This window comes from Triplophysa rosa, linkage group LG1 (assembly GCF_024868665.1).
Source record: "Triplophysa rosa linkage group LG1, Trosa_1v2, whole genome shotgun sequence".
NCBI classification, from domain to species: Eukaryota; Metazoa; Chordata; class Actinopteri; order Cypriniformes; family Nemacheilidae; genus Triplophysa; species Triplophysa rosa.
The window spans coordinates 6,960,061-6,983,381 of NC_079890.1; the positions used below are offsets into that span (position 1 = coordinate 6,960,061).

Here is a 23,321-nt window from a genome sequence, read left to right on the forward strand (position 1 = left end):
CGGGAGGCTTTGACCACGAGAAAGACTGTTCGGCCACAGAAGTGGCAGTGTTTTGAGTAGGCGCGTACAGCGCGTGTGTTATTTTGTGTTAATAAAAGTTCATAGTCGTCAGCTCGACCCTGATTCCAGCCTCTTCCTTCCTGTCCCGTTGAAGTCTTGTTACACCCGCATTTAAAGACAGTTATTAACCTTTGCATGCAGCAGTTAGTGTCACCAGGGGTTTTCAGGGCTTTTCAAGCCGCCTCCGTCAAATTTTGTGCCACCTCAGTCGTTGTTGGGTGTCTTCACAAAAAACACTGTGTGTATTCTGTCAACAGACTGTCATTTGTAACTGCAGTTGCGGCATTACACCACAAAGGAGGCACTGTTTTGTTATCAGCCCAGTGAGGCGCTGAAGAGTTGCAGTACTAATAGGAGCTGTATTAGCTTTGTTTCACAGCTTTTCATGTGAACATGTGTGTGTGTGTACAAGATAAGGGTGGCACACCACCTCCGCCTCATTTTGAGCCAGGAAAAACCCTGTTTTCTCTCTGTGATTTAATTTCCTGTTGCATGGCCTCTTGCACAATATTAACAAAATTGCTCCTTGAATGCACCTTGACACGTCATGAATTTGACTTGACAAATTTTTCCCATGTTTCCCCAAATTAATTATAATATTCAGAACAATGATGTTGCATTTACTTTTATTTACTATTAAATAGGTCTAATGTAAGATTATGCCAACCTAGCTGATATGATGTTTTATTGAGAATATTTATTTTTTTATTTATAATTCAGAATCAAACCCCTCTAATATCAGATACTATGGTTTTTATAATACAGGGTCACATACGGGGAAAAAAAAGATCATATTGTTTGGGTACAATAACATGTACAATGCAGGTTATAGATTAAAGGATTACCTGGATGCCTGTAAAATCTTTCCATGCCCACACAAAGACTGGAGACAGAGCAGACACAATCAGCACACTGGTGAAACGCCTCTTTATCACTGCAGGATGATCCCTGTTAGTGCAAACAATCACACAAACCAACAAAACAGTGATTGTATATCAATACACAGCAATAACTCATCATTCCACAGGACAACAGGAAAGCATCAGATGTGTTCACTGCTGCAATGAATCAATAACTTAATAATAAGTATAATAATATATTAAGTAGATATTAAGTAAAGACCATGTTTAATGAAGATATTTTGTAGGGATGCAACGAAATGAAAATTCTTGGCCGAAGCCGAACAAGATGTGAAACACTTGGCCGAAGGCCGAATAATACCGAACACCGAACATGCTTTTTTGCATTTCTTCTATTTATTAAGCCATTTGTTTCACTATTGCACAAACTGAATAGTCAAAATGTGTTTTTTATAATTAGTCTTGCTTTTCAATAAAATACAATAACAACTTAATATAAAATTGAGCAAAACAAAGTAAATTCAAACAAAAAATTGAGCCTGTGAATAACCTATATTAATTAGGCCTATAACTGACTGCTAAAAGAATGTAATGCAAGTTACTCTGTACCCCTACAACAAAACACTTCATTAAAAACTATCATTCCACATTAGGCCTATAAGCTAAAAATACGAATAAACTAAAACTGTTGGATTATTATAGGCTACATTGCAAAATGATTTGAGAAAAAAAAAACATCCAATGCACGCAATTCTGACTGATGCTGACTGACAACCATTTCAGTTCACGTCTCTCTTCCAAACTCCGCCCACAAAAGCTGACTGTTCTCTCAGAAGGTGCACTCGTGGCCGGGCTGCACCGAACATACTTTGACAAGTTGTTTAGTACAGGGAACTGTGTGCACGCGACCACTGTATGATGTCAAAGGATGTCGTGAGCGGCAGGGCTACTGTCAGACAGCCCGCTTCCGTCTTAAGTAAAGTTACCGACCGGTAAAGACGCTTTCATTCGGAAATTTACTTCCGTGCGGCAAGTCCCGTGCTGTGTCTTTCTCTGACACTTTAAAATGCTCCACACACACGCACACGCACTGCCAAAATGTTTGCGGCAGTATCATCTCTCTCTCTCTCTCTCTCTGCTTGATCGTATCACGAGTCATGTTTGGTAAAATTTATTCAGCCACTTCACAAATTTGGCCGAACAGCGAACTTGCGTTTTTTGCTATATTCGGCCAAACATTTTCGGTGGACGAACATTCGGTGCATCCCTAATATTTTGTAAATTTCCTACTGTAAATATATTTAAACTTTATTTTTGTGAGTGGATACAGCGAAAACGCTAACAAAAATAGATGGGGAAACATGCCTACAAACGTCGCTCGCTGCTTCCCGCTCTTTGGGATTTACCCACCCTCAGATTCCAGAGTTTTAAATGGTTGTATCTCGACCAGATATTGCCCTATCCTATCAATACATCTGTGGACAGCTTATTCAGATGATGCATAAATCAATGTAAGTCATTTTGGATAAATGCGTCTGCCAAATGCATAAATGTAAATAAATTAGGCATTTATCAAATAAATAATTTACAAATTTATCAAAGGAAGATTAATTTGTATTTTTACCAAACAGACTAGGTAGAGGAGATACAAACATATACAGTATGTGGAAAATACAGCGTTTTTGAACCTTAAATCGTGTATAGACATTGCATTAAATCTAAAACAAACGAGAGCAACTCTGGAGATGAAGTTCATGTGTACATGTCCTCATACAGCGCAGACAAATTTATGAGCATCACACGTGTAGCACGTTAAACTGTGCAGGTAAATCACTCAGACACGCAGAACAGCCAGATGGCATGTGTGACACTCCCGTTGGTCCCTAGTCCTGTTTTCCCCGTTGTTGCCCCAAAGATGTTCTTTTGCCACGCTCCCTCACCTGTCCCTCCTTGTTTTTGCCTGCACCTGCACCTGTCCCTCATCAGAGATCATTGACTTTCACACATGCACCCCATCATCCGGACACTACAGTATATGTACTCTCCTTTGCCCATTGTTCTTTGTCCAGTATTAACGTAATGTGATGGTTTTTGTCTTACCTTGTTCCATGGATGTTTTGCTCATTGGATTACCTTGTTTCATGTTTTGTGGATTACCTTGTTTTGAGTTTTGTGGATTACCTTGCTTCGTGTTATGTGGATTACCTTGTTTCGTGTTTTGTGGATTACCCTGTTTGGTTCCTGTTCCCATTTTTATTTATTAAATACATTCTCTATTCACCTGATCATCTGTGATATCGTCTTCTATCAGTGGTACGTTACAGAATACTGGACCCATAAAAATATGCACTACTTGCGGCTCAACATCTCTCCAGAGGACAATCTAAAGTACCATCTCAGCCAGGACGGCCGTCCTCTGGAGAGATACGTGCTGGACTTCCTCGTACTGAGCCGTGAGGTGAGTTGGGATGATCGCCCACTAAATGCGTGTTTTTTGATGGGGTTGGATGATAATTCCCTTCGGTGTCTGGCTCCCGATTTCAGGGGCAGAACCGTTGGGGAGTTTAACGATCTCATCGGATAATGGGATCTCGCCTTAGTGTCAGCGAGACCATCCCGGGTGAGATCGATCATCATCAGTTCCGGTCCAGGCACGCATTGAGCGACCCAACTCGCCTAACGATCACCCCGAGGTCCTCCACCGGTACAGAGTCCCGCAGTAATCCGGGGTTCTCTGAGGTTCGCAAGAGCCCGCTGCCCATCCGCCAAAGCCCGCTGCCCAGCCGCCTGAGTCTTCTGCCCAGCTGTTCTTCGAGCCTGTCCCGCTCGGTCTTCCTGTGTGTTTCGAGCCGGTCCCGTCCAGACTCCCAGTGTGTTCCGAGCCGGTCCCATCCGGCCTTCCAGAGTGTCCCGAGCCGGTCCCGTCCGGTCTGCCAATGTGTTCCGAGCCGGTCCAGTCCGGCCTGCCAGTGTGTTCCGAGCCGGTCCCGTCCGGCCTTCCAGTGTGTTCCGAGCCGGTCCCGTCCGGCCTTCCAGTGTGTTCCGAGCCGGTCTCGTCCGGCCTTCCAGTGTGTTCCGAGCCGGTCTCGTCCGGCCTTCCAGTGTGTTTCGAGCCGGTGCCGTCTGGTCTTTCAGTGTTCCGAGCCGGTCCCGCCCGGCCTTACAGAGTTCTATCCTGAAGCCTTCCAAGAACCCCATCCCAAAGCCTGCCCGGAGCCCCGTCCTGTAGACGGTCAAGAGCCCCTGGACTCGCGCCAAATATTTTTTGGGGGGCGCAGTCTAGGGACGAAATAGTCGGCACGGACATGAGGACCGCGGCGGTCATGTCTATCCCCCCATCTCCTCGCCCCAGTCCTCCCGAGTGGCCGGCACCCTCCAGACCTCCCGAGCGGCCGGCAACCTCCACAGAGAGACATTTATCCGCTGAAAGTTAAGGTTTATCCAAAATGACGCTAGTCGCAACCGCTCTCTGAAAGAAAAAGGTATGTAAACACCGTCTGTATGAGAGCATGCGATGCAGGGGTCTGATTGAATGACAGATGCATGCTTTGCAGAATCAGATCCAGAAACAACGGCACAAACAACGATTGAGATCGCTGTGTTGTTATAAAAAGTGCAAAAAGATTTTCAGTTCATTTTGAAACTATGGCGAAACAAATTAGACGTGGCGGGCCGTCATAGTCGCCTTGTTTACACTGCGTTCCAAATTATTATGCAAATTGGATTTAAGTGTCGTAAACATTTAATTTTATATTGTTCAATTAAACTTTTGGATGGTATTGTGTCTCAGTGCTCTTTGGATCACTGAAATCAATCTCAGACACCTGTGATAAGTAGTTTGCCAGGTGAGCCCAATTAAAGGAAAACTATTTAAGAAGGACGTTCCACATTATTAAGCAGGCCACAGGTTTCAAGCAATATGGGAAAGAAAAAGGATCTGTCTGCTGCCGAAAAGCGTCAAATAGTGCAATGTCTTGGACAAGGTATGAAAACATTAGATATTTCACGAAAACTTAAGCGAGATCATCGTACTGTGAAGACATTTGTGGCTGATTCAGAGCACAGAGGGGTTCGTGCAGATAAAGGCAGAATGAGGAAGGTTTCTTCCAGACAAATTCATCGGATTAAGAGAGCAGCTGCAAAAATGCCATTGCAAAGCAGCAAACAGGTATTTGAAGCTGCTGGTGCCTCGGGAGTCCCGAAAACCTCAAGGTGTAGGATCCTCCAGATGCTTGCAGTTGTGCATAAACCTACTATTCGGCCACCCCTAACCAATGCTCACAAGCAGAAACGGTTGCAGTGGGCCCACACATACATGAAGACTAATTTTCAAACAGTCTTGTTTACTGATGAGTGCCGTGCAACCCTGGATGGTCCAGATGGATGGAGTAGTGGATGGTTGGTGGATGGCCACCATGTCCCAACAAGGCTGCGACGTCAGCAAGGAGGTGGCGGAGTCATGTTTTGGGCTGGAATCATGGGGAGACAGCTGGTGGGCCCCTTTAGGGTCCCTGAAGGTGTGAAAATGAACTCTGCAAGGTATGTAGAGTTTCTGACTGAGCACTTTCTTCCATGGTACAAAAAGAAGAACCATGCCTTCCGTAGCAAAATCATCTTCATGCATGACAATGCACCATCTCATGCTGCAAAGAATACCTCTGTGTCATTGGCTGCTATGGGCATAAAAGGAGAGAAACTCATGGTGTGGCCACCATCCTCCCCTGACCTCAACCCTATTGAGAACCTTTGGAGCATCCTCAAGCGAAAGATCTATGATGGTGGGAGGCAGTTAGCATCAAAACAGCAGCTCTGGGAGGCTATTCTGACATCCTGCAAAGAAATTCAATCAGAAACTATCCAAAAACTCACAAGTTCAATGGATGCAAGAATTGTGAAGGTGATATCAAAGAAGGGGTCCTATGTTAACATGTAACTTGCCCTGTTAGGATGTTTTTGATTGAAATAGCTTTTGATTTCAGTAAATATGACCTCCTAATGCTGCAAATTCAACAAATGACCATTTTCAGTTTTTTACAACCTATGAAATGTTTTCAAACTCTGTTGTGCATAATAATTTGGAACAGTGCATTTTGAGTTTTTCATTTTTTAAATAAATACTGTTGTCAGTGGGAGGTTTGTTCAATAAAATTCCAAATGTACCCTAACTGTTGATTACTTGAAAATTATACTGACTGTCATTTGCATCGACAAATTAGGAAAACCAGAGAAAGATATCATTTGCATAATAATTTGGAACCCAGTATACAAGAACCCTGGCGTTGCTACCGTCAGTCACTCTCTCTGATTCCGCGTGTGGTTTTCCAAATGGACGAGGGATTTATGTTGTATGAATGGGAACGTACGCATCCCTATTTTCACAGGGCAGGTACTTCTGGTTCCTGTTCCGATCACGTTCTGATGAAAGGAAATGATCAATTCTACCAACTCACAAAAAGGGGAAATTCAAAACTGCCTCATTGTAATCCGTCAAAATGAATGGAGCGGCCGGTCAGATTAGGGCTGTCACGATTATTAATAATGTCTCATTCGCGATTGTTTGACTGCTCATCGCGATGATTGTCGATCATCGCAATTATCGCACATCTCTTACTAGAAGAACTAGGGGAGCTGTAGTGCATTGCATATTGCAATATTTTAGTGTATATATTGTTACGTAAAGCATGCGTAAACTTGTAAAATGTACCACCACAACAAATCACTAAAAAATACAAATTACCTGCAGTACAATTTAATATTATTTAAGCAAATCTCAGTGTGAAAACCAGTCTACCAAAATTTCATTAACACACAAGTAAAATTTTATTGTAGTCTTGCAAGTGAGAAAAAAACAGACTAGAAGCTTTTCTATGACTGATAGTATTTTAATGGTGGCTTCAATTCACACCTGATCAATTTACTTCATTTACAAGTATTTGGTGGTTGTATTATTGACAGGTAAAAGCCTAAACCTTAAATATATGATGACCCAATTTTTTCCGATGTATTTCCAAGAAAAAAACAGTCTTGTATTCAGAACAATATGGTCATTTCAATCGCTGAATCAAAAATGAATGAGAATTAAATGTCAAAGCTCAAAAACAGACAATTAATCGTCATAATCGCCAAAGCCCTAAAGCAGACAATTAATGGCCATAATCGCAATGATTTATTAGACAATTAATCGTCAATCAAATTTCATAATCGTGACAGCCCTACTTCAGATTATTCCGTCACTGGTATTAAAAATTCGATTAACACAACCTCTGCTCCAGGCCTGTTTATATTATTGTTTTATTGTATAATAATTGTATTAAATAAACAATTTGTAGAATTTTGTTGCATGTTCATTTTTTTAAATAAACAATTTGTTGAATGGTTCCTGTAGTTTGGACGCATTTAAAGAAACGTTATGGTACATTGACATTAGGGGTGGAGCCGAACCCGAATACGGTATTCGGAAAGGCACAAATAGCGTGTTTTTTACGAATATTTATTTCGAACAAATACTTAAAAAAATATTTGTATTCGGGAACAAGAAAAACTTTATATCAAAAAGCTGCGTTTATATCAAAAAGACCGCAGTGCATGCCCGCATGAGTAAGTGAGTGAGTGACATTCAGGAGTCGGGGGTGGGGGGTGGTGGGTAAAAGAGGTGACTGACACAGGCTGCTCCACACAGCAACAGAGAAGGCTCGGCTGAGCGAAAAAAGACTTCACTGCGTGCATCACTATTTTTGTTGAATAGATTTTTGTACCTTAACTGGGTTCCGGAGGCAGTTTATAACTTTCGGGAAGCGGAGTTTGATCGGGAGATTATTCCGTTACGCTGCATTATTGACGTCTGCAGTCGGGTGCTCTCATGTTCGCTCTGTTTACGTACACTATAACGTAAATTAGAATTTACACCTATTTTGAATTTTACTCGAATACAAATACAAATACTTTCCCCCCCTCAACAAATACAAATACAGATACAAATACCGGCTGCTTTGCACACCCTTAATTGACATCTAGCGGTTGAGCTTGATATTTTTAGATTTAGATTTTAGATTTAGATTCAATTTATTGTCATTGCACATGTACAAGGCAACGAAATGTGACCTCTGCATTTAACCCATCCAGAGAGTAGTGAACACACGTACCCCCGGAGCAGTGGGCAGCTATCACTACAGCGCCCGGGGAGCAAGTAGGGGTAAGGTGCCTTGCTCAAGGGCACCTCAGTTGTTACCCGCCGGCCCTGGGAATCGAACCGGCAACCTTCTGGTCATGAGTCCGACTCTCTAACCATTAGGCCACAACTGCCCCCGCTATTTTTTTTTTTATTTTTTTTTTTTATTTTTTTATTTTTTTAGAGAAATGTGACCTCTGCATTTAACCCATCCAGAGAGTAGTGAACACACATACACCCGGAGCAGTGGGCAGCTATCACTGCAGCGCCCGGGGAGCAAGTAGGGGTAAGGTGCCTTGCTCAAGGGCACCTCAGTCGTTACGCCGGCCCTGGGAATCGAACCGGCAACCTTCTGGTCATGAGTCCGACTCTCTAACCATTAGGCCACAACTTGTATTGTATTGTGTTGTATACTTTTGTATGAGGTCTACTTATGACGTTCACATGGTTTTAACATTCAAAAATATCAAAATCATTAAGTAATAGGCTATTTCCTACCCGGGTTTTGAGGTCGGCTCGACAAACGCCCAGGTTTAATGCGTGCCGCATTGAAGACTTGGATATGATTGGATAGCAGTTTGCGTAGTAAACTTAGTTGGAGCCTTCTGTGAATTTGGTTAGACACGTAACGTTAGGTTACACATTAGCTCTACTCGCACGGGATTAGTATTATCTGGGGACCTCGTGTTATTTAGAAATGACCACCCCACATCTGTATTTCATGTGGCGCATTCGCATGGGATAAGTGAAGCCTGTGATTTTATTCTTATTTCCCGGATGTGATGGCAAGGCTTTGTGTATAGTTTGTATAGCCTGTAGTTGTATGGTGTTTAATGATATATGACCGTACCTGTAAGCATTTGAGACCAGTGATCGCGAACCGGACAGAAGATCACCGCGATCACGGGTCTCAAATTTGATTTCAAATGAGAGTTTCCATGATAAATAAACAAACGGGAGACTTTTTCAAAACGACAGTGTTGGCAGGTACAGTAACTTATGGATATGACTAGGGCTGAAACGATTCCTCGAGTAACTCGAGTTATTCAAAAACAAAAAATGATCGAGTCAATTTGTGTTGCCTCGAAGCCTCGTTTAATCAATTTAACTACAGTGCACACGGAGCACTGCGTTTCCCCACGGACCCTTATTACTAACACACAGCCCGCTAAACTCTGTACATGTTACAGGGCTCTCAAGTCTCACGCATTCACCGCGAGACACACGCATTTTAGTCTGTTCACACGCATGTCTCATGCTGATAAATAAGTGATCGCTTATTGAAATGGTGAACTGCTATTTTACTTGGTTTTAGTCTATTTTGCGGGTGAAACTTGTTTTCCGGCTGCATTGAGTCCATAAAACTACACGCTGTGGACGCCGAATCCTGTTATTTACACATCATCTGTCTGTTCTGCGTGTCTGAGTGAATGAACTGCACAGTTTAACGTGCTACACTCATGCTCATGAATTTGTCTGCGTCTGCGCTGAATGAGGACATGAACTTAATCTCCAGAGTTGCTCTCTGAGAGTTTATTTCAGAACATTTTACTGAGTGAAGCTAACGGCCTAAAAAATAAGCGTCTTCCGACGACCTGCCAAAATAAAAGTCAGATTAACTCTGTATTTTTATGTGGACAAATATATTACTATTTAATATTAAAAAAAGAAACTAAAACTAATTTAGATAAACTAAATGCATCATGCATAAGATGAAGTTAGTTGTTTACCTTTGAAATTATCCTTTCTATTTTTATTAATGTTTCATATTTATACATTTGTATTAGGCCTATATTGCATTTTGAATGTAATATGGCAATGGAATGTAGTAAATGGGTTTAGTTTTCACAGATATGAATTTATGCAATTTCAGCAATAAATATGTAAATTTTTCTAAAAAGGAAACAAATTAGTTGTGCATTTTAAGAGACCTGTCTTATTTTCTCTTGTATATTTAGTATTGCTCTTTAATAAAGAAAACGTACTTATTATCCAAATACCCGATTAATCGATGGAAAATCAGTAGAATACTCGATTACTAAAATAATCGATAGCTGCAGCCCTAGATATGACCCAGCACCCGAAATAATATCAAAACACTTCAAAACAGCCTCCATTATTTGCAAACGTTGGATAAAACCTTGAAAAATGATATATGAGTCCAACAAATCACAGAGATGCCGATAGGGCTGTCACGATTATGAAATTTGGCTGACGATTAATTGTCTAGTAAATCATTGCGATTGTGACGATTAATTGTCTGTTTTAGGGCTTTGACGATTATGGCGATTAATCTGTTTTAGAGCTTTGACATTTAATTCTCATACATTTTTTATTCAGCTTTGAAACGACCATATTGTTCTGAATATAAAAAAATATGTTTTTTTCTTGGAAATACATCGGAAAATATTGGTTTATCATATATTTAAGGTTTAGGCTTTTACCTGTCAATAATACAACCGCCAAATACTTGAAAATTAAGTAAATTGATCAGGAGTGAAGCCACCATTGATATGCTATCAGTCATAGAAATGCTTCTAGTCTGTTTTTTTCTCACTTACAAGACTACAATAACATTTTACTTCTATGTTAATGAAATTTTGGTAGACTGGTTTTCACACTGAGATTATCTTAAATAATATTAAATTGTACTGCAGGTTATTTTTATGGTATATGCTTTAGTTTTTATTGTGTTGTGGTGGTACATCTTACAAGTATTACAATGCTTTAGTTACAATAACAGGGTTTTTCCTGGCTCAAAATGAGGCGGAGGTGATGCCATCCTGATCTTTTACACACACACACACACACACACACACGTAGGCATACCGTACCTTTAAGTGGCTTAACCAAAGTGACTTTAAGTTTGACATTAAAAGTTCTAATAAAATTAGATAAAAATTAAAATGATTAAGTTATATAAAACATTACTTTTATTCAACCAAACAGAAATGTTTTTTTTAATCAAATAAAGCCTTTTATGATTTTCAACTAACTTTTGAGCCCACAATAGCCAACTGAATTAACCAGTCTTTCTAAATGAGCAAAGCTCATTCATATCTTGCATTCTCTGTGGTTCACTTTAAATGATTCAATGATCTCTTATATTCGCTAGTGACTGAAAAATTCAATAGTTTAAATTAATCGGTTCAAATGAGTCATTCGTGTGCGAGTCGTTCTGAACGCAATGTGCGTTCATACTGGCGAGCTCGCTGTGTACAATATACGCTGATTCAACGATCCAACTGCACGGCTAAAAACATTACAATGATGTACGTCATGTTAATTTAAGAAATATCAAGAAATTAAACGTACTTGGATGCAAAACAAACAGCCGTGAAACACAGCCAGCTCTTGTTCTGCATCTCTTTTGAGCGCCTCAGTGTGCTGATAACAAAACAGCGCCTCCACTGTGGCGTAATGTCGCAACTGCAGTTACAAATGACATGTTATGAGTGTTAAATGCATGCAGCATTTCTTGTGAAGACTCACAAAATAATTTTGGCAAGAGTCTGAGGCGGCACGACATTTGATGGAGGCGGCCACCTTCAATTTCTCTATGCAGGAAAAACCCTGAATAAATACACTAAAATATGTAATATGCAGGCACTACTGCTCCCCCCAGTGTCTTCTATAGAGATGTGCAATAAATGCGATGATCTGAAACCATCGCGATGAGGCCAAACAATCGCGATGAGAAGATTATTTAATAATCGTGACAGCCCTAGATGCCGATTCGCACGGGACTACTATTATCAAAGGACATCTGTGTTAAAATATGGTAGGTAATTTGTGTGGGGATTTTTACTTTACAAATTACAGACATGGCCGATTCGCACGGGATTAAGATCACAGACAACCTCTGCAATTATTACAAATGACTATAGGTCCCCAGGTAATACTAATCACGTGCGAATAGGGCTATTATCAGGGCATATCAATCGATCACTAATAAAACAATAGTGACGCATAGTAAAAAAATGTTTTACTCACAAAAGATTGCTGCGCCATTCCTGTCGGATCCAATATTGACGACACAGCACTGCTTTTTAATTTTAGTCTCTCCGCAAATCCAGCGTCAACCTGTGCCTTGTTCACAAAGGAATCCGCGGTGAATTGAAGCGAACAAATGCTCAATGTTTTACCCACGTGAGCTGGAACGTCTTTAAAAATAAACTTCAACCACGCATTACTAATGTCGGAATCCGAAGTAAGGTTATTAAGTAAGGTAAGGCAGCGACTGTTCTTCCACAACCAGTTACTGACTGCACAATATTTTGCCCTCTTTAACGACATGTTTATTGCCTGCTCGCTCTATCTGGTTCCATGCAACTTGTGTTACTTCAGTAATGTCATGCACGAACCAGTGGGTGGGGCTAGAGAAGTAGTTGTTGATATTCTTCTGTGGAGGCGGTGTTCAACCTATAGAAAGGTGTATTCCAGGACCTGGCGTTCGCTGGGCCTGGTGTCAATAACAGTTGTAATTTCAGTAACAAGGGCATTTTCAGTTCTGACACTTACAGGATGTTCGCTTGAATACGATTCCCTCTTATATAACAAAAGCTCGGGTTAAAAGTGATGTCTTAATTCATGACTCCTTTAAGCCAAGTAACGGTTCGGTTTCTTTTCCTTGTTATCAGAAATAATGTACAGGCACACTATTGTTTGCGAATGTGTACCGGAAATTAAGGGCAGTCCACGAACGTGGCATGCACAGTAAGGTATGTTTATGTTGTCACTCTGAAACCATCTATATCTCAAAATATTTTCCAATAAAAGTCAATGGAAGACAATGACTAGTCAAAATAGCATTGTAGATATCATCATTGCATTTTATGACTACTAATAATAAACAATGTAGATATATTAATCCCAATTACGAGTCATAATTTAAATATGGAATTTTTGAACATGCTGTGTATTTTATGCTAAAACGGCTTGCCATAGAACCAAGTCACATTTAACTTGTTAGTGGAATATAACAAATACATATAAATTTGGGATCAGACCCCAGTCAGTAACAAAGAAGCAATGAAGAGCACTTCAAACATGAAGTCTAGTTCACCAGTTCGGTAGATTTCGTAACGCAGCTAGAGACATACCTTGGTAAATTGCTTTTCCAGACGTATAAACTTCCGACATAGGAACAGGCGAGCAGCAGGCAAGAAATGATAGACACCCAGCAAAGTCCATCAGGAACAGACGCCACATTAAAGTTGGGTTGATCTGAATTAAACCTTGCAGTCAAATCATCATCGTAGTTCATGGCGAGACCTACAACAGCTAAAAACTCTCGGTGCGCTGAAAAATGACAGGTGTGGGTCAAACATTAAAAAAACCACACAAGTGTTTTTGTTTATATGCTTTATAAGACAGGGTTCACACCGGAGGTGCTTTAGCGAGCAGAGTGGCAACTGTTTTTGACGCCACCAAATGACGTCATCATATTGCGACGCTCTGGTGTAGTTGCCAAATCCGATTATAATACGCGACTTCGGGCTTCTCTTTCTGTTAAATCGCGATGAAAAATCACTAGTCGCGGTTGCGGATTTTTGGGTTTATTTAAAAAAATATGGCAACTTCGTTTCTTTACATCTATGTTTGATCACAGCTAGGCTTTTTGGACTACATACGGCAGCGCAGACTGATCGGCTTCTAACATCACAGTACCGCGAGAGCTATTAGAAAGCATACAGAGCCGCCTACTCAGGAATCACTCTCGCGGTACTGTGATGTCAAGGGCCGATTGGTCTATATCTTAGCGCGTTTAACAACTGAGAGAAGCCAAGCTTGTTCGAGACTGCAAAATTCTGCGCAGAATCGATCACTGGCGATCAGGACAAGATGCATGCCGGTTAGAAATCTGTCCAAAGGCTTGTTCGATTTGATGCGGCGCCGCAAGATCCGACAGGCTGATGACATCGAAGTACCGCGAGAGCGATTCGATAGCAAACTTTTAATGTTTTTTCGAATCGCTCTCGCGGTACTTTGATGTCATCCGCTTGTCTGATCTTTCGGCGCCGCATCAAGTCGAAGTTACGTTCCACTTGATCTGATGTCATGCTGACGTGTCCCAAAAAACTCTCGCGGCGGCCTGAACGAAATCCGCAGGCGAGCGCAGTTGCTTCCCCCCGACTGCGTTGATGAAAAGCACAATGGGAAACGACTTGCTGACGACACAGCTTAAATTCTCATTGGGCTAGAATGTCAGCTGATATCTTTTTTCTTAAGCGTTCCAATAATAAGTCTTAAGTGGTTTGTATTTTTTGTGAATTATCTGTGGAAAAAACACACCTATGTGAAATATATTGTCCTCATAACCACCTTCATGTAAAATTGCATTGGCAATTCAATTGCATCGATTTCATCTGCGATAAAAAGCGATTTTTTTAATTAAAGTTGAACAAAAACATTACAAAACAAGATTGTATACAGTTTACATTCAAAAACATCAATTTTACGAGGGGCTGAGACAAGAAAAATAATACAAGATAATACAAACCAAACAACAAAGAAGACAAAAAAGAAATAAAAAATGCACAATTTTCAATCCATCCATTTTAATAAAAACAAAACAAGAAACATAATTTATATTATCTAATAAGTCTAACAAAATTCCAGCTTTTTATTATTTGCTTATGACAGCGGTTTTGAATATTGTCCCAAATAATTATTAAATACTATAAATTGGGTGATTTAAAAAAATTACAAATTAGAATAAAATTCATAACTAACAAAAGTATAAGTTATTAATAAAACCCATTTGACCTCCTTTTTCACAGTTTCCATATTTGGGAGAAATTACTTCATCATTTTTTCTTGTTCTGTTGAACACAAAAGAAGACATTTTGAAGAATGTAGGACAGCAAACAGTTCTGGGGAATTTTTGAATACCATTGTTTTTTTCCTACTATGGTAGTCAATGGGTGTTGAGACCTGTTTGGTTATAAGCATTATTCCAAATATATTTCTCTGTGTTCATCAGAACAAAGAAATTTATACACATTTGGAACAACTCGAAGGTGAGTAAATGATGACAGAATTTTCATTTTTGGGTGAAGTATCCCTTTAAATACCTAAAAACATGAATAGATAGTTTTTGGCAGACCAAAGAAATGAGCATAGAATTTTTTTTATTGAACAAAATATAGTATGTTCTCATATGGATAAACATGTCTTTTCATATCTATAAGACGACACAAGTAATCCTTCACAAAAGATATCTTTTAATGCTGTTCTGTAATGTCCTTTAAGTTGCTTTGTTATGAAATATTTAAGATCAACCAGTAACAATGTCTGACAACAATTTAATGAAGGAAACCAATGCCTTGTGCAAAATGGCATAATCTCTAAACCTGCACCGAACATACATTCATTTCAACATAACAACTTTAAAAGAAAACATCTAGGTTACTGTCGTAACCTCAGTGCCCTGAGAAGCAGGAAACTGGCCAATTGTCGCAAGACATGCAACAGTATGCAAATACTGATGAACCCCTGGCAGTATAAATACGGTGCATAGCGACAATACCTCAGAATCTACGAGAGAACGCCTGCATGGCTGTTCAGCGTCAAACACAGCGGACTATGCAATGTCTCGTTCCTGGTTCTCAGTGAACTGAGGTTACAACAGTAACCGTGACGTTTCCTTTCGAGAGCGGTCTCTCAACATTGCGGAGGCTACGCATATGGGAACAATATACAATCCCGCCATGAGAGTAGCAAGATCAGCCCAAACAACTAGGTTAAACACACCAAGCACGGGGTAATGCACACCGATTCCACTAATCGCGAAGTCTCCCTGAGCGCCCACAGCTGATTGGCTTAGATAGACCAATGAACTGCCAGATCGGGCTCATGCAAAATTTAGCGGGCTGCGATGACAGGGCAGTGTCTGCCCTATGACAGGGCAGACACCACAACAGTAAGAGCCAGTACGGACTCCCGGGTGGACATAATAGTACACCAAAGTACAGAGTCAACAGCAACGTGGTAACAACTGTGCAGCATAAGCGATCAGCAGATAGGAGAAAAAGAGCGATCAGAACTCACCGAGAGGACTTGAGACGCCAAAGAGGACACGTCCAATCTGTAGAACCTGTCCCTGACTCTCATACGCCAAGGTAATAGCGTCCACCACACGGTGAGAGAGCCTCTGTTTAGAAACAGCCCCTCCTTTAGTCACCCCACCATAGCAAATGAAGAGCTGGTCAGACTGCCGAAAACCCGGCCATACGATCAATGTAAGCCCGCAAAGCCCTCACCAGGCAGACCGCTCTCTGAGCGTTAACATCATGCGAGGCAGAAGGCTCGGAAGACAGAGCGGACAAGGACATGACCTGCACTCTAAATGGGGCTGACAGAGACTTTGGCACATAATCCGATTTCGGCCGGAGAGTGACGCTGCAGTTGCAGGCTCCAAAACGAATGCAATCAGCGTTGACTGAGAGCGCTTGTAAATCCCCTATGTGCTTAGCCGAAGCAAGGGCGAGAAGGAGAATGGCTTTTAGAGAGAGCTCTCTTATGGAAACCGCGTCCAAGGGCTTGAACAGGGGAAGAGAGAGAGCATTCACTACCAACGCTAAGTCCCACGGAGGCACCGAAAGAGATCGCGGCGGAAACAGTCTCCTCGCTCCCCTTAGAAATCTGACCACCAGCCAGGGGCGGATTGGGAAGCAAAAACAGCCCTGGAGTTTTAGGCCCACATTGGCCCTCCACTGTTTTGTCGACGGGAGGGGGGACCCCCTTTATGCAATGGCAGCCACATAAACTTTCAGCGTGGATGGGAGGCCTCCATTATCCAGCCTGTGCTGCAGGACGCATAAAATGTTAGACATAGGGCAGGGCACCGGGTCGATACTGCTATCACTGCACCACTTCGCAAACACTCCCCATTTGAGAGCATATAAACGCCTGGTGGAAGGCGCACGAGACTCTGAAATACTGCCAAGTACAAGCTGAGGGAGGGTATTTAAAACCCCTGAAGCGGCCAAGCATGAAGTGTAAAGCTGGATGTCCGGCCAATGCGTTGTCTGAGCGTCGCCTTCCATGGGGGAGTAGACCAGCAAGAACAACAGCGGGGAGTGCGTGTTCTCGCTCATCGTGAATAGATCCACCTCCGCCTTCCCAAAGCGTTCCCAAATCAGCTGCACTGAGTCAGGATGAAGCCTCCATTCCCCGTGTGGAAGACCCTCCCTAGAAAGCATGTCCGCTCCGTGGTTTAGATGACCGGGGATTTGCGCTGCTCTGATAGAGAGTAGATGCCGATCCACCCACAGCATGAGCCTCGCAGCCTGCTTGAAAAGGGGACCCCTCCTTGGTGATTTATGTACGAAATCACGGACATGTTGTCAGTGCGAATCAGGACATGTTTCTGCTCTAGCCACGACCGAAAAGTCTGAAGAGCTAAGGACATTGCCTCCAGCTCCAAATGATTTATGTGCCAATTGCTCAGTGACTGTGACCAAGGACCCGACGCCGGCATGCCTTTGCACACCGCGCCCCAGCCCGAGGATGATGCATCCATCGTAACCACTGTGCGCCTCATCACTAGTCCCAGGGGAACTCCCCGACTGAACATGCTCGGGTCGTGCCACGGTCTCAGAGCACTTAGGCAGCAGCGCGTGACCAGGATGTGCGCACGACCCGAGGACCATGCCCTCCACGGGAAGGAGACCCAGGTGGCAGACCGAAAACGCCGACACCATGAGACCCAAAAGCCTCTGAAACTCCCTCAGGGGAACAGACCGACCCGGCCTGCGAATGCGCAGAGCTGAGGAGATGGACTCTGTGCACATCCGTGCACATCTCCAGTGAGTCGAAACATACCCCAAGATACATTATATACTGACTCGGAGTGAACTTGCACTTCTGCTTTGGTACGCTGAGCCCTCGAAAGTGAACCGCAGGAATCGCCGGTGGCGCTGGGCTGTCTGAACATGAAAATACGCATCCTTCAGATCCACGGATGCAAACAAGTCCCCGGGACGCACTTGTGCCAGGATCTGTTTTAGAGTAGTCATTCTGAATGTTCGCTTGTGAAGCGCTCGGTTGATGGGTCTCAGGTCCAGAATCGTACGGAGACCTCCATCTCTCTTGGACACGTTTTGAGGGACTCTCTCTATCGCTCCTTTCGCGAGCAGGCTGCAAATCTCCTGCCTCAGCACAGGAGCGTTTTTCTCTAGCGTAACCACGGAACCACGGCACTGAAGCGGGGAGGTCTGCGTCTGAACTGCAGGGAATACCCGTGTTCTATTATATTCAGTAGCCACTGAGAGATGCCTGGAATGGCTCTCCACGCATCCAGAGACAGACATAATGGCCGAATCTCTTCGGGTGTGACAGCCAACAGACTCCCTGGGTGAGCTCTCTGCCCCAACGAGGCTAAATGCACTGGTGGGGGAATGGCTTGTGTGTAAGAATCCAGCCGCCTCTCTCCCACGGAAGCGGCTGTAGATGAGGGGGGGCTGGTGATAGCAGACATTAACTGCGGCTTCGCACTGCACCGTGGCAGGGCAAGGAACGCAGTATGGGCTGGCTGAGGCGTTTTGTGAGGAGGTATGTGTTTTTATTGCATTTACACAAACAACACTTGGAACCATACAATATTTGCCCGCAACCGCGGGGGAAAAATAATGCAGAAAGCGGCGCTTGGGGGCCGGTTCACTCACAGACTCTCTCCTCTTCTTTGCAGATCCGTCAGGACGACGGCATAGCAGTCGAGGATGATCCGCCATTGCCGCGCGGACCTCTCTTTGACCCGTGCCTCTTCTTAGCAGGGCCCGACCACTGTTTTGGCCGGACATATAAAGGGGCAAAACTAATGAACACCAGGTGATAACACTGAGACTAACGGGGGAGAGATTAGTGGCAGCTGGTGGGGCACACTCACATGCAGACAGTGAACACGTGGATCTGTGACCTGACATCCATGTGTTGGCATGCTGCATTCATTCACCTTTTGTGCTGAGGAGCCTGAGAGCATCTCTCGACTGCTGCAGGGGGCGGCAAGCGTTGTGGCATGAAGGACACAACGTCTCGTTCCCTCCATCAGCGAACACATACGTAACCAAGACGGTCCCTTTCTGTCAGTCTCGACGTTGTGTCGAACCGACAGATGGGGTTCCTATCGAAAACGCCACGGCACTGTGCCGCGTCACAATCTCTAGCGAAGCAATGCTGACTGGCCTAGGCATGTCAGACGAGAGCGCTAGCGTGAAATTGTAACCATCCAGTGGAGAGGTAGGGGGTCCCATAGCTTTGGAAAGGTGGGAGTCCCTGCCACCGCCCGTCACAGGCGGAGGCCTTGTTTCTCTAACAGCGAGAAGCCGCCTGGCACCGTAAGGGCCACTGGGGAAGTGATATTTCCTCACTGAGGAAACGCGCTACGGAGGCCACTTCCTACCGTAGGGAGAAGTTTAGTGGAGGCACCAACATGGTCTCACCGGCAGGGGAGAACTCATGGGAGGAATATGCGGACTGAAGGGAGTTGCGCAAGGTGGAGGTCCACCTAGGGGAGGTCATGGGTTACCAAGATGGGAACCAGATCATGAGGATACATCAGACGGAACCACCCTGCTGGGGGGGGTTACTTCATGTGGGGCACTAGGTCCGGTTAGAACTATAAGCTAGATAACTCTGATACCCGGCCTACGGAGGCAGGGCTGCTCTGCCCAGACCCCCACAAGGACGTGCTTAGTAATGGATGGAATGCGGAAATAAGGGAGATGGAAATAGCGCACTGTCCCACCTAGGAGGGGGAAGGCGCTTTCGCAGGCATGCACCCTACTGGCCGCCGGTCTCACCTGTTGCAAGACTCGGGCTGACGCCGGTCCAACACGGAGGCTGTAGAACCTCGCGAAGGTATTGGGCGTAGCTCAACCCGCAGCTCTGCAGATGTCTGCCAGAGAGGTGCCCTGCACCAGTGACCACAAGGAGGCTACACCCCGGGTGGAGTGTGCCCTCACTGCCAGCGGGCACGGGCGGCCTGGGATCGGTACGCCATAGCGACAGCATCTGCGATCCAGTGTGCCAATCTCTGTTTGGAGACAGCTCTCCCCTGTTGCTGACCTCCAAAACAGGCAAAGAGCTGCTCAGAGCTGCTAAAGCTCTGCATGCGGTCCAAGTAGAGGTGCAGCTGTACTGGACACAACACGGATGGGTTGAGTCTTCCTCCCCAGTGGGGAGCTCCTGCAGGTTCACCACCTGGTCCTGAAAGGGAGTGGTGGGAACTTTGGGCACATAGCCGGGCTGGGATCTCAGGATAACGTGAGAGTCTCCAGGCCCGAACTCTAGGCAATCAGTGGACACGGAGAATGCTTGTAGATCCCCTATCCTCTTGATGGAGGTGAGCGCCACCAGGGGAGCCGTCTTTATCGTAAGAGAAAGAACGGCGTCTCCTAGGGGCTTGAAGGGGGGCCTCTGGAGGCCTGCCAGGATCGTTCGAGGTCCCAAGAGGGTACGGGGTGCGGTCGAGGCGGATTCTGCCTTTTCTCGCCCCTTAGTAACCAAATGATCAGGTCGTGCTGTCCCAGAGACTTTCCAGCCACTGGTTTGTGATGAGCGCCATATGGCGAGTGCATATACTTCAGTGTGGAAGGGGAGAAATTACTGTCGAGTCTCTCTTTTAGGAAGGACAACCCGTTCCCAATTGAGAAACTCTGCGGGTCTTCTCCTCGAGAAGAGCATCAGGATGAGAAGAGGCGCAACTTAAGGCATACAGCCGCCTAGTGGCAGGGGCCCTAGCCTGAGACAGTAACACCAACCAGCCCCCCCTTGCGAGACGGGTACGTCAAGAAAGCGGACCTTCTCACGTTACTCATCTGCGCAAGTATAGGCCAGAGGAGTTTCTCATGGACCACAAGTGTGGACATCGTCCGACCCAGGGCCCGCGTGGTCACCTTGGTCTCCCTTAGAGCGAGGTCGGTGGCGGCGCTGATTTCCTGCATAATCGCTGGGTCGGTCTTACCCTCGTGGAGCTCTCTCAATGCCCTGGCCTGGCAGGAGCCATAGCGTGGAGAGAGGAGGCAGCTTGGTCCGCCGCAATGTAAGCTCTCGACACCAGAGATGCCGAGACACCACATGCTTTGGACGGGAGTCTAGGTCGAGCCCTCCCAAGTGGCCGCCACCTACGGGCACGAGTGCACCGCGGCGGCATACTCCACCTGGGGGACACCGACGCATCCTCCAGCTGTCTCAACCTCGAGGGAAGAGAGGGTGACAGAACTTTGTTTGACGTGAAACGTGCCGGGAAGGGGCGTTTCAGGTCTTACAAAGTTCCTCATGCACTTCCGGTAAACACGGCACTGGGGGCGGGCGCGGCTTGGAGCCGCGCTCAAACCCGAGGCGCCATGTAGCCAGCCGCGAGCGCCGGGAGAGGCAGTGTGGGCACTGCAACCCAACACTCACGGCGGCCCGGGAAAGCATGGCTGACATCTCGACATCCGCTTTTTCCTGGGCTCGACCCCCCGAGGGAGGGAGCCCGAGGAATCGTCGGAGTCGGATGGCAGTACGTCACCCCCCGATGCTGCAAGAGAATCTCATCATCACGCATCGTGTCCGAATACATGATTGAGGAATAAGACGGCGGACCGTCTTTTTTGGGGAACGGTCAGACAAGCGAAACGAGGTGTGAACGGTCCGTGAGCCGTGGCTGGCGGATTATCGCTCACAGTAATCCTCATATCACCCTCGCTGCTTGCCATAGCGGACGGCAGGGCCGTAGTCCTGCCGCCACGGAACGGGGAGCAAACGAGGTGGTGGCTGAGTCCCGTGGGAACACAGCCACCTGTGACGCAACGTCTGAATCGTCACCGCCTGCAGTGCGGGCAGGACGTATCCACAACGTCTGTCCCAGCGTACTGGAAGCAGGCATTGTGTCCGTCCCCCTCCTCGATGAGTGTGTTGCACCCATGAGAACAGCGGGACAAGCCACGCTGGAGAAATTTTCTCTTTTAGAAAAGGAAATTTGCTCGAACACCTCCGGAACTGCCGAGATGCCCAGGGGAGAGTCACTGCAGGAAGGGACCGTCCGCTGTCCACGTCGTAGATTCCAGCAGAGTACCAGCGAAGAACTGGAAGACCAGTGAAGATCTGGAGCTGCTCATCAGATGCGTAGGCTCTGAAGAACAAAAGGTGAATGAATGAGCACGCCGGCTTCCCTCTTATACCCGGACATCCGGGGAGGAGCCCGGCATGCAAATTTCATTCGCCAATTTTCATTGGTCTTTTGTAAATACTCAGAAGATGATAGGTTGTCAAGACAAACCCCATTCTGCCGGTTCGACACAACGTCGAGAGACCGACAGAAAGGGAACTAAAAGGATAAGAGAAAGACCGATGCCGGGTGGCACGATGTCCACATTTGTGGTCCAGGAAAGACATGTGTGGCTCAACCTTGCACAGATGAGAGACGCAGAGGAGGTTCACTTTCTCAATGTGCCCATCTCGCAAGTCAGGTTGTTCTGGGACACTGCCGAGGACTTTTCACAGCAGTTCTCGACGATGAAGAAGTAGACATAGGCCATCCTCGCCACAGCAGTGCAGTGTTGGCTTGCTCACCGGGAGACAGCATTTATTTATTTATTCATTTATTTATTAGATATTATTTAATATAATGATCTTGCTTGGTCTATAAACACCATGCACTGTGCTGTGTTTTACCTTTCTGTGTTGCTGTGTTTGCTCCTGTAAAGCTGCTTTGGAACAATGCACATTGTGAAAAGCGCTATATAAATAAAATTGAATTGAATTGAATCAAACAAATCTTGCCCTGCCGCGACCTGACCGCCTTCCGGCCATCGAGGTCCCGAGCACCGCCTGTGATGGCTGATGGTAAGAGCCTCTCACCTTTCAACTTGCTCAAGCTGATGCCTTTTGATATTATATTTCATATTCAGTGTCAATATGATTATGGACTTTAAACCCTTCTTTCCAACACTTCAGGGTTCACATGCATCAATCGCACATTGTAAATACATATAACTGGAAACTAGCGAGCCACATGATTTCAAGTTAGACGCACATGCTTAGTGCAAGTAGTTCATTGTTATAGTACTGTTCCATACTTCACAACGGAGGTTTGAACATTTAAGGGTCAGTTGAAAAGACAGATGACAGTAAGGAGTAATGTTGCCTTTGTCTATAATCAGTTTTGTCACTTTAAAAGGGTTTCAAGAAATAGTGTTGCTAAAGCCTCAAAATACAATTTCTCTAAGTCTTGCAACGGTACACAA

At 44.8% G+C, this 23,321-nt stretch overlaps 1 protein-coding gene across 1 annotated transcript in view; it reads right to left on the reverse strand.

The window, feature by feature from the left end:
* Positions 1-13,582, reverse strand: part of rce1a (Ras converting CAAX endopeptidase 1a) — a 50,205-nt gene extending 36,623 nt beyond the window's left edge. Inside the window, exons 1-2 of the mRNA XM_057356951.1 lie at positions 13,191-13,582; positions 906-1,008 (exon numbers count right to left, since the gene is read on the reverse strand). Coding sequence (XP_057212934.1) covers positions 906-1,008; positions 13,191-13,354 — 267 coding nt within the window. The 5' untranslated portion in view covers positions 13,355-13,582. The remainder of the gene's footprint in view (positions 1-905; positions 1,009-13,190) is intronic.
* Between the last annotated feature and the right edge of the window lie 9,739 nt (positions 13,583-23,321).